This window comes from Montipora capricornis, chromosome 8, assembly GCF_036669925.1.
Source record: "Montipora capricornis isolate CH-2021 chromosome 8, ASM3666992v2, whole genome shotgun sequence".
In the NCBI taxonomy this organism is placed as follows: domain Eukaryota; kingdom Metazoa; phylum Cnidaria; class Anthozoa; order Scleractinia; family Acroporidae; genus Montipora; species Montipora capricornis.
Window position 1 is genome coordinate 4112514 of NC_090890.1, and position 12500 is coordinate 4125013.

The window sequence follows — 12500 nt, forward strand, 5'->3', positions numbered from 1 at the left end:
TGAACATCTCCCGTCGCGTTCTCTTCGTCTGATTTCAAGAGTTTGTTCAGAATGTCGAAAATCTCAGAAGAAAGTACAAAACCTTTCTTGTTGTTGGCAAGCATTTTGCTAAATCCTGAAGAGGGAGTCTTGCTTATTATGGAGTCGGCCAGTTCGAGGTCTTCTAGAGGATCCTGTGCAGCGCACTGGACTGCAGAGGAATTGCCTATGGAAGAAATTAGCAACATGTCGTATTCCCATTGGTAACTAGGAGGACCATACTGGTATGAATATTAACTTGAAAATAATGATCACAAAAAGCGCCATCTCGGGTCAGTTCATACCGAGTAACCGTTTTAACGCTCTTACAGTATGCAAAATGTTCTCGTGTCTGGGAGGCGTCATGTTTATGAATATTCACGGTGTTCAGGCGAGCTATGAAAAAACGTTTATCCATGTAAGTTCCGTTGGTGTTTATAATTCGGTTTTCTGTATATTGTGGATTTGACTGGTGGTGTTCATTATTTTGGAGTTACTGCTGAATAACCGCCACTCCAATTGTGATCCGGAAGAACTATGGCTACGAGGCAAAGCGGTGGTGCAAAACTCACCCCCATAGCTATGAGATATTTGCATATGGAAAGTACACGGCTACCTGGGTACGCTGCTTCGCGACTACAATCAGCTTACAATTTCATGGCTAAGTGGCAATTTATTGATTTATTTATAAACTAAAGTAACTATCATAAGGAAATTGCATCAACCATGCTGTTGTTGTTTACAAAGGGGTGGAGTTAATAAGAGATGATGACATCCGTGGTGGTAAAGTAATTGAGAAATTATAGTTTTCTTAGGGTGCGTTCGATTGACCGTATTCCGGAATAGGAACACATGGAATAGAAGTTGGAAATCCTTCGTTTTTATGGAGATTCACATTAAAATTGTCAAACACCCGCTAGTATGCTATTTTAAACATATCTATATTGTCTTTGCTGCTTCAAAACGCTACACATTCCGTTTTAAATCATCACTCCGTTTATGCTTATTCCGGAATAGGGTCAATCGAACGCGCCCTTAGTGTGCTGTAGATTCACAAAAGAACGAAACTGTAGTTCACCGAAGCGAAAAATCAAAGCTAACATTTGAACAGGGAGCTTAGGCTAAACCAGGAAAACGAAAGCTTACGCTTAATCCTGAAATGAGTGCTATATTCTTCAAAAAAAAAAGTGCAGGAAAACGAACCTTAACTTCGGTCAAATCACTGAAGCGAGCGCTTAGGCTTAATCAGTAAACGAGTGCTATATTCTTCACACCCTGTCGGAAAATGTGTAGGTAAAGGAACCGTAAAATGAAAGGTAAACTGTTAAAAGAGTGCTTAACTTAGGCCTTAACCAGTCAGTGACCAGTGCTCTTTTCTTCAAACAATCTCGTAAAAAAAGTGCAGTTAGCCGAACCGTAAAATGAAGGTATAATTGTAAAAGAGTGTTTAGCCCTAATCTGTTGTTTCTTTTGCAGCACGAAGTATACAGTGTGTAAGAAAGTGAAAAAGAGATACTTGATATCGTACGTACACGGAACGTAGAAGAGTTCACATGAAAGTTCACTAACCCGAAATCAATCATTCGTCGTTTAAGTTAATGTTTGACCCGTAGCCGTATGCTAAGAGTTGGGCACATCAACGCGGTACACTTTAATCATTGACATACCCCGACCTTAAATAAAAGCTCGCCAATGGCTAAACCAACAATTAAGAAAATCGGCGCTTGAGGTTCAGTAATGGTAATTTCGGAATTGAAAAAGTCAGCACCCAAAAGCACAAAGTGGATCAGTTTAAGACTCCGATGCATTTGCTTAACAGTTTTGATTATAGTGGATAGAAAGGAAAATGACTCTTGTGAAGAAAGGGTAAGCGCTTATTTTCATAATTTAGTCTATAAGCAACCCAATGCTAAACATAACCGTAGACCAAACCCGCAAATGAACTGTTAGAAATACCGTCAAATCAATATCTCTAGGTCATGGAAATGTGCGAGAGTAAAAGGTACTTACCAGTGCCTGGATACCCCACAAAGATGCTGAAAACATTCAGTGGTTGTTTGTGCGATATGGTGTCCACTTGTGCTTTGTTACACGCGAGTAAAAATGCCGTAGTGGTCAACAACGAAGGAATAAAATATCCTTCGGAGCTTCCAACAGAAACAGCCTTATTCTTAATGAAACTGTAAACATCTTGGTTAGGGAATAACGTTTCGTACGAGAATTGAACAGAATTTAAGCGCCTTTGAAGGTTTATCCACGTTTGCTTGTGCTGTTTGTTGATTTTGGAGGCGGCATACATCGTTTTGATTGATATTTAAGGCACCGATAAAGAACACAGAATAAGTTGAATACTCGCACAAGAGACCAATGATGACGGTAATGAGCCGGATAGAGCGTATTTATTCATTGGGAGAAAACGGCACCGAGACGACCTCGACCAATGGTGTCGCTTTTCCTAATAATAGAACGCAGTTGTGTTTTGTTCTAGAATCATTAAGTTAGAGGTGTGAATTTTTGTTTTTAATATCATGATTCGAAGCGTGTCTCGGAAACAGAAAGTCAACACACAGTGTGAAATTATACATGCGGCGCATTTTACGCCCAAAACGTGAATATGTTTGAAGTCTTGTGTTAAGAAAGGGAGCCGTTTCTGAAATAGAGGAAGACACTCTATATTGCGTCAAACGACATGTTATAAGCAGGAAAATGGGCCAAACACTTAAAAAAAAGTCAAGTTTGGCAGAATCCAAAAAGGTCATTTTGGAGAAAAAAAGGAAAAGTATGCCTCACTCAAAAGCGGTGACTATTTACCACTGTATTAGCGACAAATGAGATGTAAACGCCGGCGCCTTTAAACAACGCAGAAAGCAGACGGAAATAAACTGTAATCATGTGAAATGTGAAAAACCCTGAGTATGAAGCCAATAAGCGGTTGCAAAAGAATGAGTTGAATTATCTTTTTTATACTTTTGGAGACCACTATCTCCACCAGTGGTGTCCCTTTTAATGATAGAAGACAGTAGTATGTTGTCATATAATCATGAAGTTAGAGGTGAAAAGTGAAGTCGACAGGAAATGCGGCCCACTTATCGCACCCAAAAAGTTTGACATTTTTAATATTTTTAATGAAGCCTGTTTTTGTTGATGATTCCAAGCGTGTATAGAAACAGAGAAAGTCAACACCATGTGAAATGATACATGCTGCGCATTTTACCTCCAAAAATTGAATATGTTTGAATTAAGTCCTGTCTTATAAAAAAGGCACATGAAACTGTTAATAAGGCGTGTACTGAAATGGAGGACTACACTGAAAACTATGCTTCACTCAAAAGCTGTGATTATCTACTACTGTAGAAAAATGCGTTGTAAAAGCCGGCGCATTTAAGTGGCGCAAAAACCGGAAGTGAAGTGTAATCATGTCAAAAGTATGATGCCAATAAGCTGTTTCAAAAGTATGATTGTATTTGCCTCGGAGTGTATGATGAAATTCATGATTTTTTGTGACGAAAATGTTGAAAGGGCAATCCATTAGTGGAATGATAACTGTAACGTGTGAAAAGTGGAAGATAATAAATGAAACAGCTGGAAAAAGTAAAGGAGGAAATTTAATGCTCAGGCTGACATCCCAAGGGAAAAACGGGCATAACTTTAGTAACAAGGGTTGTAAATGGTAGTTAAATTATTGCAAGAAAGAAGCGATATAGCGTTGCGAATAGGAACTTAGAATATTGCGAAGAATATGAACGAGAAGGGAACCCAAGTTGTCATAGGTTTAAAAAAACCGCGGTGTTCCGAGAGGGCCACACAAACACCCGTAACCTATACACAAGACAGTTCAACTCAATGTGGATGACCTATTATCAAAACGACTTTAAAGACAATGCCGTAAGAAAATTCGTTTGTTTCGTCGTAACTGGAGCCGGTTTAATTCACGAAGCACGTGTCATTGAGATCGATATCCTCGAGAGTTGATTCTTAAGATAAAAAGTGTCACCTCCTTTGCCAAGTCCTGCGAGAATAAGGAGAAAAATGTAGCTCAAGTTTTGCATGATAATAGAGGCAAATTCCGAAAGGAGTTATTCGCTATTGTTCTTTCCACCAACAGGTGCAATCAAAAAATTGTTTTTGATGTACGTAGTCTCATCTAAAGTAGCTAGAATACACATAACAACAGTGAAAGATTTGACCACTGCGGGACAGCGGTGGCAGTGCTGAATGTCGAGTACATATGTAAATTACGCTCCACTGCGGGACTGCGCTAGTAAAGGAATACACCTAAATGGTGTCGTTAACCAAACCGTAAATTGAAAGCTAAAATGTTAAAAGAGTGCTTAGGCCTAATCACTGCAACGAGCGCTTAGGCTTAATCAGTAAACGAGTGCTATTTTCTTCACACGAACTTGTGAAAAGTGTAGTTAACCGAACCGTAAAATGAAAGCTATAATGTTAAAAGAGAGTTTACGCCTAATCACTGAAACGGGGGCTTAGGCTTAATCAGTAAACGAGTGCTATTTTCTTTCCACGATCTTGTGAAAAATGAAGTTAGGGGCAGAATAACGTTACTTGTTTATTGTTTTCGATGAACGTAGTCTTATCGTAAGTCGCTAGAATACACATGAAGACATCGATACAGTTTCGGGCGACATTGCCCTGGTTCCGGGTTTTGAAAATTGCCATAACAACAGTGAAAGATTCGACCACTGCGGGACTGCGCTGGCAGTGCTGAATGTCGAGTACATATGTAAATTACGCTCCACTGCGGGACTGCGGTACCACAAGTAAACTGCGGGACTGCGGTAGCAGGTTTCTACGGTTGAATGTAAGTGAGGGGGTATTCTAGAATCAAGCCCTCAATCGTTCGATTGACGTTCGATTGGTTCGGTAATCGAACTGAAACTTTTCGGTGAGTTCGATTAAGTTCGATTACCGAACGCAATCGAACTAAATCGACGCGATTAGTTTGATATTGTTCGGCAGAAAAACAAAACGGCATACAAAAAATTGATAAGCTTTCAGTCTCAAAAGAATTGGAAGGATTTCACTCTTTTAACTGCGTTTTAGGGCGAGTGCAAAAGATATTAACACATAACAATTAGCTAAAATCTTTAGTGTTTAGGTGATTCAAATCTGATAAATTCAAAATACTGGATAACATGAACAGCACATTAAACCGCCTTTTCTAGACAGGCTAAAGTTCCGTTTTTCACAGTTTCCTGAATGGTTAGTTTCACACCGGTGTCACAGCGGATTTGAACCCCTCCCCCCCCCCTTATCCTTCCTTCCCGGTCCAGATCCCCTAGGGGATATGGACCCCCTTTCGCGGACTTTGACCCCCCTGAAAAAAAAGCGTTCTTTTGATTAAGGTAATAAAGTCACCTTGTAAATTGTTTTTTGTTGTAAAAAACTCAGTGCTAACTTTGCTTTTTCTCCTTATTGGAAATTAATACGAGAATTCATGACTAGACAAAACTGGTTATAAAAAAAAGAAAAAATGTTCTGAAGCCTTGTCAGGTAAACTTCTTACTACGTATTTTCCAACCAAGTGATGTTACTTCAAAAATTGGCACCTCCTTTGTGAAAGCGCCGCCCATTCAAACTATCAAATGAGGAAAAAAGAACTACCGGTATGAAAGAAACAACTCTTTACGAAAAGGCCACAGCGCGAGCTTTAAACAACTTTACTGAAGTTTAAGTCTGGCTTTGCTTTTTCTCCGCCTTATTAGAAAATTAACGCGACAATTCAATGAGTTCCTAGTGCGTGATTTAAGCTTCTGTCAAAAAGGATTTAAAATTCGCATCTACTTTACGAAATGCCGCCGCTAAAGCTTTAAACAATTTCAAACAAGATGTAGATCAGTTAACGTTTCATTAAAGGTTGAAGCTCATGCATAACCTATTTTACCTATTTTACCGCAACGCTTTGATTCAGACCAGATGAAATTGGTTTTGTGTTCGATTGTTGAAGTGTTCGATTTTCGAACGTTCGATTATGTTCGATTTCCGAACCCAATCGAACTCAATTGAGCGATGTAGTTCGATTGCCGAACGTTCGATTGACTACGCCCCCGTTCAACGTACAGCAAAGGTATCGTTGATGCCCTCAATTGTTTAATCTGCAAACCAGAGGCTTTTTTAACAAAAAGAGAGAAGTGATCCTTGCCCTGGAAATGTTCATTGTTAACCCGTCACCTAACCACTTGACCACCACACCGCTAGCTGCTCACGGACAATATTTTAAACACTATTTGATAATGATGTATTATCACTCGCAAACAAACAACATTACAAAAGGTCGGTTTCCAAACTGCACGGCAAAGCTAAACATTTTAAAATCAAAGCTTAGGCCTAAATTATTAATCTAGCTTAAGCCTTACTCTTCAGCAGCGATATTCTATGGTAGACTTAAATGTGTTCTTGAGAAAGGCTGTGTCTTGATCTTCAGTAGTAAAGGGGAAAGAAGCGGTTCCGATAGAGTAGAAACTCCGGTTTCAAGTCCCGTCCACGCATATGATTATTTTATTTCCTTATTTTCTCTGTTGTCACAAGTCCTTGGACACAGTGTCCAAAATTCACGATAATAGTGAATTCAAAGCAAATTAACAGGATAATCGCGAATTCACGGGCGAGATCGTGTTGTTCCTTTCGCCCGTCCCCGAAGCAACTAGTTTCCAGTATTTTTATGTCTAATGAATAGAACAAAGAATAAGGGTGCGTTCGATTGACCGTATTCCGGAATAGGAATACATGGAATACAAGTTGGAAATCCTTCGTTTTTGCGGAGATTCACATTCAAATTGTCAACATTTGCTAAAATGCTATTTTAAACATATTTTTATCATCCTTGCAGCTTCGAAACGCGCCAAAGATACCGTTTTAATCATCACTCCACGTATTCTTATTCCGGAATAGGGTCAATCGAACGCGCCCTAAGATTCATAATTCTTTCCGATCTGCAAGTGATAAATGCCGACTGTTTTTTCTTTCTTTCTTTGTATCGCAGCGGATTGATGAAAATGTTCTCTCTCAGCTCCGTGAGAAATATAATGATAAGATGCAAAGATTACAGAAAGGGTAAGTGTTTTATAACTGTAGTTGAATATGCCACTTTCGATTTAGTAAAAGTCAGCTTGAAAGAGAGATTTGGAGGACAACGACAAAGGAAAGTGGATGTTATGCCGATATTTTACGCATTCATTCCAACATGTTCGTATTGTTTTTGTCCTCTCTGCCTCACTAGCAAGATGAATATTGATATTTTGAAGGTGGCCTGTTTCACAAAATCCATAACGACCTGTTTCTCACAGATCGGTCGAGAGCCATGTCGCATGTTACGGCTGGTTTTTACTCGTGACCCAAGAACTGAATACAAGCAACAAACGCGAGACGAACAGCGTCTTAATCATCAGTACAATTTGTTAGTACAAGAGGCGTTAATTAACGGCAAACTACTTACTAATGTTACAGAAACACGTTAAAAAGGAATGAAAACGGTAACAGTCCAAATACTGTAATTAATCAATAATGAGAAAACAACATTTCAAACACTTTCTACCTACTACAGCAATTCTGTGTCTAAACTTGAATGATTTAGAAAATCCCGGCGTTCAAGTTAAATTTGAAATCTTTTAAAACATCAGTTAGCGCTTTGAAAAATGTGCATGCCCAAAACTTCTTACACTTAAATGTACAGATCTGAAAAACTCGAAAAATAATCTTGTTCCGAGCCAGATATTGGCATATGCATAGCTCTTGTCATTCTTCCTTGCTAGCCGACTTTTCCAGAAACATTTGGCATTCGCTGCCAATGTTTTGGTGCTTTCTGTTAAGATCGCTGCCGTTGATCTGCAGCCTGCGTAGCTGACTGGATATTTTATCGCGGAGTTATTTAAAGACGTGCGAGTAAATCGATGGTTGCTCTGTTGTGCTGTGGCCGCGAGGGATTTTCACTCGCGGCCAAAACGCAACGAGATAATCTAATTGGCGCATGTCCCATCTAAAACACAACGGAGTAACCATAGATTTATCCGCGTTTGTTTAATAAAAGGGGCTATGTCACGCAAAATGATAAAATTCCATGATTCCCAAAATGCCCAAAAAGTATAATGAAACATTGCAATAACCACTTAAAGCTGTTGAACAACACAAAAGAAATACTACAAAAGAAAAGAGAAGCATGGATGTGTATGGACAAGATTGAAACGGGATTACATTTGGGTAATCTTGAAAAAAGTCGGCCCGACGTTTTTCGAGTTTATGAGAAATCGCCTGGATAAAGGTCGTATTTTTTTCTCGGAATCATTTCGTTTGTGATGTAACGATAATTTTATCGGTAAAGGAATTGCATTAAAGATTTCCGCGAAACACCATAAAATAACGTGATATAGCCCCTTTAAATAATCCCGCGATAAAATATCCCGCCAGCCGCACATGCTACGGAGATGCTGTGAATGTTCCTCGAGCTAACGACAAGCTTATGCGCCTTCATATGTTGCCTCTGCTTTGTTGTGGTAAACAGTGAAAGCAGCCCTCATAGCCCACGTTTTTTCCACTTTAGTATGCATGTGCCATAAATTGCAGAAACTGGGGCCTTTAGTTTGTAAGTCACAGGGCGGAATTTTACATCTTGTAATACAGTACTCTGGTTCACATATACAGCTCAAATGCGGAAGCAAGGTGAAAACACTTGTCCAATGAGAGAGTTAAAGGGTGTGTTCGATTGACCCTATTCCGGAATAAGAATACGTGGAGTGATGATTTAAAGCGGTATGTCTGGCGTTTTGAAGCAACAAAAACAATAAAGATATGATTAAAATACCATTTTAGCAGGTGTTTGACAATTTTACGTGAATCTCCGTAAAACGGAGAATTCCTAACTCTATTCCACGTATTCTTATTCCGGAATGTGGTCAATCGAACGCACCCTAAGTTGAATATAATATGGCATCAGCTACCAGCGCCATCTTGAAAACATAGATTGACTACGTCTGCACATTTTATTTTCGTGCTGCAAGTGCGAGTGCGAACCAGGCCAGCGGTAGACGACAAACAGTGATAATCAAAGCTTGCAATGTCGGTGTATAGTATTATGTTAAGCTTGGTATGAGCACTTAAAGCGTGCGGAAGTCCTGAATTTGAGGTATTCGGTATTCATAAATGGCGGCTAAGTTTGTTTTTATGCTAATCATCCTCACTAGCCTCTTTAGCACGAACAAAATTCTAAAGAATTTTTGTTCCATATTGAGGCTAGTGAGGATAATTAGCACAAGGACGAAAGAATAATTTCTTGGCGGCCATTTATGAATACGTTCTATTTGCCCTGCATAAACCGGCGCTCTGGCAATTTTGGTCAACATTCAGCGACCTAAAATTGTTGCCTCAACGACGTCCAGGATGAGGTGATACGTGAGACACCTAACATGTTTTCAAGCAAAACTTTGGTCAGCTATCTTGAAATGTTTAGCAGGTGACTTTGCCAATGAATAGCAGTGGGTCTGAAATTGGCCTTGTTTCCATGTATAGTCCGCTGGTCATCCAGTTGAATCGTGCCGTTCTGATCGTAAATATCTTTAGTATAAGTACACAGGTGATTATACAAAATCGCACGCTCTCATATGCTCGCTATCTCGGATTATCAGCCGATAATCACCTCGACGGAAAAAATGGCTGCCAGTAGTCGTTTTGCCACTGTAAGTGAAGATGATTTCGCGTTGAAATGTTTTTTTTTTTCCTCTTTTTTGAAATAATCACCTGTGTATTTATACTAAAACAATTATTCGCCTCAGGCTCAGTGATTATCGGTGAATATTTACCTCGACTTCGTCTCGGTGAATATACACCGATAATCACTTCGCCTTCGGCGAATAATTGTTAATTAATTTCATTCACCGGGGTTTTGGTGTATCATTTCTTTCAGTACAAGTGAATAATGCTTTGGTTGTTTTCCCTTTTTTTATAGAGACATACAGATATTTGAGGAGTTATTTTCTTATGCCTGCCCCAAGTTCATCTCACCTGTACCTCCTAACTTTGATGCACCGCCAGCCAACTTCAGCAGGGTGGGTATGCTGTACCGTCTCGTGTCCTAAGAATAGCCAAAAAAGCGACCTGTTCAGTTCTCAAACTAACAGCCTCAAAGGTTGTTTCTTTTCGACTATAATACTACTGTTTCATTGTTCAAGGGATCTTGTGCTTTGTTAAACTGATGAAAGAAAGGTTGTATTCGTTCTCGCACACCACTGGTACCTGTGCCAAGTCGACCGCCACAGCATGGCCTTTATTGTAATCTCAACGAAAAACATACAGTTCACATAAAATTATACTGAAGTATGTATACAAATAGCTTCAGGCAAACTACTCAATAGTTGTACAAAACCGAGTACCGAAAATACAAGCGCAAACTTGAAAATCTCTGGGCGGGTGGGTGGGAAAATGTCTGTTACGGCGAAAGCAACATAAACAACTGCCCGCTAAAGGTCACCTGACTTTACCTAGGCCCCAGTGGTGTGGGAGAAAAAAACATTTTCCAATTCTTTCGTTTCATTCATCCCGTGGAAAATTTCACTTAGCAACAGACTCGAAAGCGATCCTTCCTGTTTAGCTTCCCTCTTCGTGGACCCTGTCTTGTCGGATTCCATGTAGACTCATTCGCAGCCGTTTTTTGGGATGTCACGCAACGCTCCCCCCAAAGTTTCTCTAGGGGGAGCGTTGCGTGACATCCCAAAAAACTGCTGCAAAGGAGACTGGATTCCATGAAGAACAATCACGGTGTTTAAAAACGACAGATACACGACTATTTTGCATTCCTCAGAGTACATTAAAGTCAAGTTTTTTTAAGATTGTGAGTGATCAGGTTAAATATGAACTTTCAATGCATTGTTGAAGGTAGAGCGACTGAAAAAGGAAAAAAAATCAGGCTCTTTTCGTGTAAAGCGTTTATTACTCCAATGACATTTTTGGTATGATCCTCGCACTCATCTGGATAATTTAAGCAATTGTCAAGCAAATGTCTCTAAAGACACCTGAAAAATTCAGGTGGTTTCAACGGGATTCGCAACCCATGGTCTTTGTGATGCCGGTGCAATGCCCTACCTTGATTTGTCCAGATAAGTGCAGGAATCAATCCTTTCGTCTATAACCCACACTTCATGTGTATACATTTATATCAGGAACAATAACATTATTATATTTTTGCACGGTTAGAGTCAGCTGAAATAGAGAGAGTTTCAATCGAGTGTCGTAAAACCAAAACCAAAGTAATTACTTTGGCCAATCAAAAAGGACGGGGACAATCCAGTAAGCCATTCAAAACTCGAAGTAATTACACGTAGCCGACACAAAGCGCGGGAAAATGTGCACGCGCGAGCCACAGTTGGTTTTGGTCTCACTTCTGATTGGTTGGCAAAACGGCGCGAGAACTTTGAACCAATCACTTAGTGAAGTAATGCAAAACCAAATTAATTACGACATTCAATTTAAAATCGCTCTATGCTCCATTGGGTTTTATTGCTTAAAGGACCACACGATACAACACTTATCCCTGTGATTGTTCCCGCTAAATGTCTTTGTTGTCTTAAGCCCATGTGGATCATTTCTCATGAAAAAAAATTTCCACCCTAGGAACCGTTTAATCTTCAGCTCAAAGTTTTCATGAATGAGGTTTCACAACAGGCTCTTATTCCAGTGATTAGGAGGTAGGTCCTGACAAAACCTTTGAAGGTAGTCTTAGGGGTTTTAGAGAGCCAGACGCTTTTAAGTCACGGACGGAAACCGGAAGTGAACATTTCGCATCCCAAGGCAGAAGTCTCTCCCAGGGTTTTTTAAAACTAATTGACTTTTTTGCAGATAGGGTGGCCATTTTGATTTCTATTGTTTCGAAAGACATTATGGGATGCTCAGGGGGCAAATTAATATGTATTTCCCCCTGGGCATCCCATAGTACGTACTTACTTAGGCCCATCACTCCAAGGTGGAGCATAGGCCATCGACAACCCCTTGCCAGTGAACTCGAACTTGGGCTTTTCGTTCACCTTCTTTCCAGTTGTATCCTATCAGCTTCAGTTCCACATCAGTGTCCCGTCGCCAGCTGTTTCTGGGGCGTCCCCTCTTCCCTTCCCTTGGCCGGGTGATGTTGTTTTTCGCTTTCCGCAGGGTGTGACCAATCCAGCCCCATTTCCTTCTCAAGATCTGTTCACTTACCGGTTGTTGTTCCCCACCCTGCCAAAGCTCCTCATTGCGAATTTTCTAAGGCCACCGAATTTTAAAGATGCGTCTCAGGCAACAATTTATGAAGGCCTGGATCTTCTGGAGTGCCTTTCTTGTCCGCCTCCACGTCTCAGATCCGTAGAAGAGAACTGATTTTACATTGGCATTGAAGATGCACAGCTTTGTCTGTGTCCTGATTTCTGTTGACGCCCAGATGTTTTTGAGCATGTTAAATGCTACCCTCGCCTTACCAATTCTTGCTGCTACGTCTACATCTGTAC

General features: G+C 40.1%; 2 protein-coding genes across 2 annotated transcripts in view; one reads left to right on the forward strand and one right to left on the reverse strand.

The window, feature by feature from the left end:
* LOC138058951 (uncharacterized) overlaps window positions 1-227 on the reverse strand; it is a 1765-nt gene extending 1538 nt beyond the window's left edge. The window contains exon 1 of the mRNA XM_068904418.1: window positions 1-227. This exon is cut by the window's left edge and continues 592 nt beyond it. Coding sequence (XP_068760519.1) covers window positions 1-227 — 227 coding nt within the window.
* LOC138058950 (eukaryotic translation initiation factor 3 subunit L-like) overlaps window positions 1-12500 on the forward strand; it is a 46157-nt gene that overhangs the window by 27295 nt on the left and 6362 nt on the right. Inside the window, exons 15-17 of the mRNA XM_068904417.1 lie at window positions 7019-7089; window positions 9974-10073; window positions 11635-11708. Of these exons, the coding sequence (XP_068760518.1) occupies window positions 7019-7089; window positions 9974-10073; window positions 11635-11708 (245 nt within the window). The remainder of the gene's footprint in view (window positions 1-7018; window positions 7090-9973; window positions 10074-11634; window positions 11709-12500) is intronic.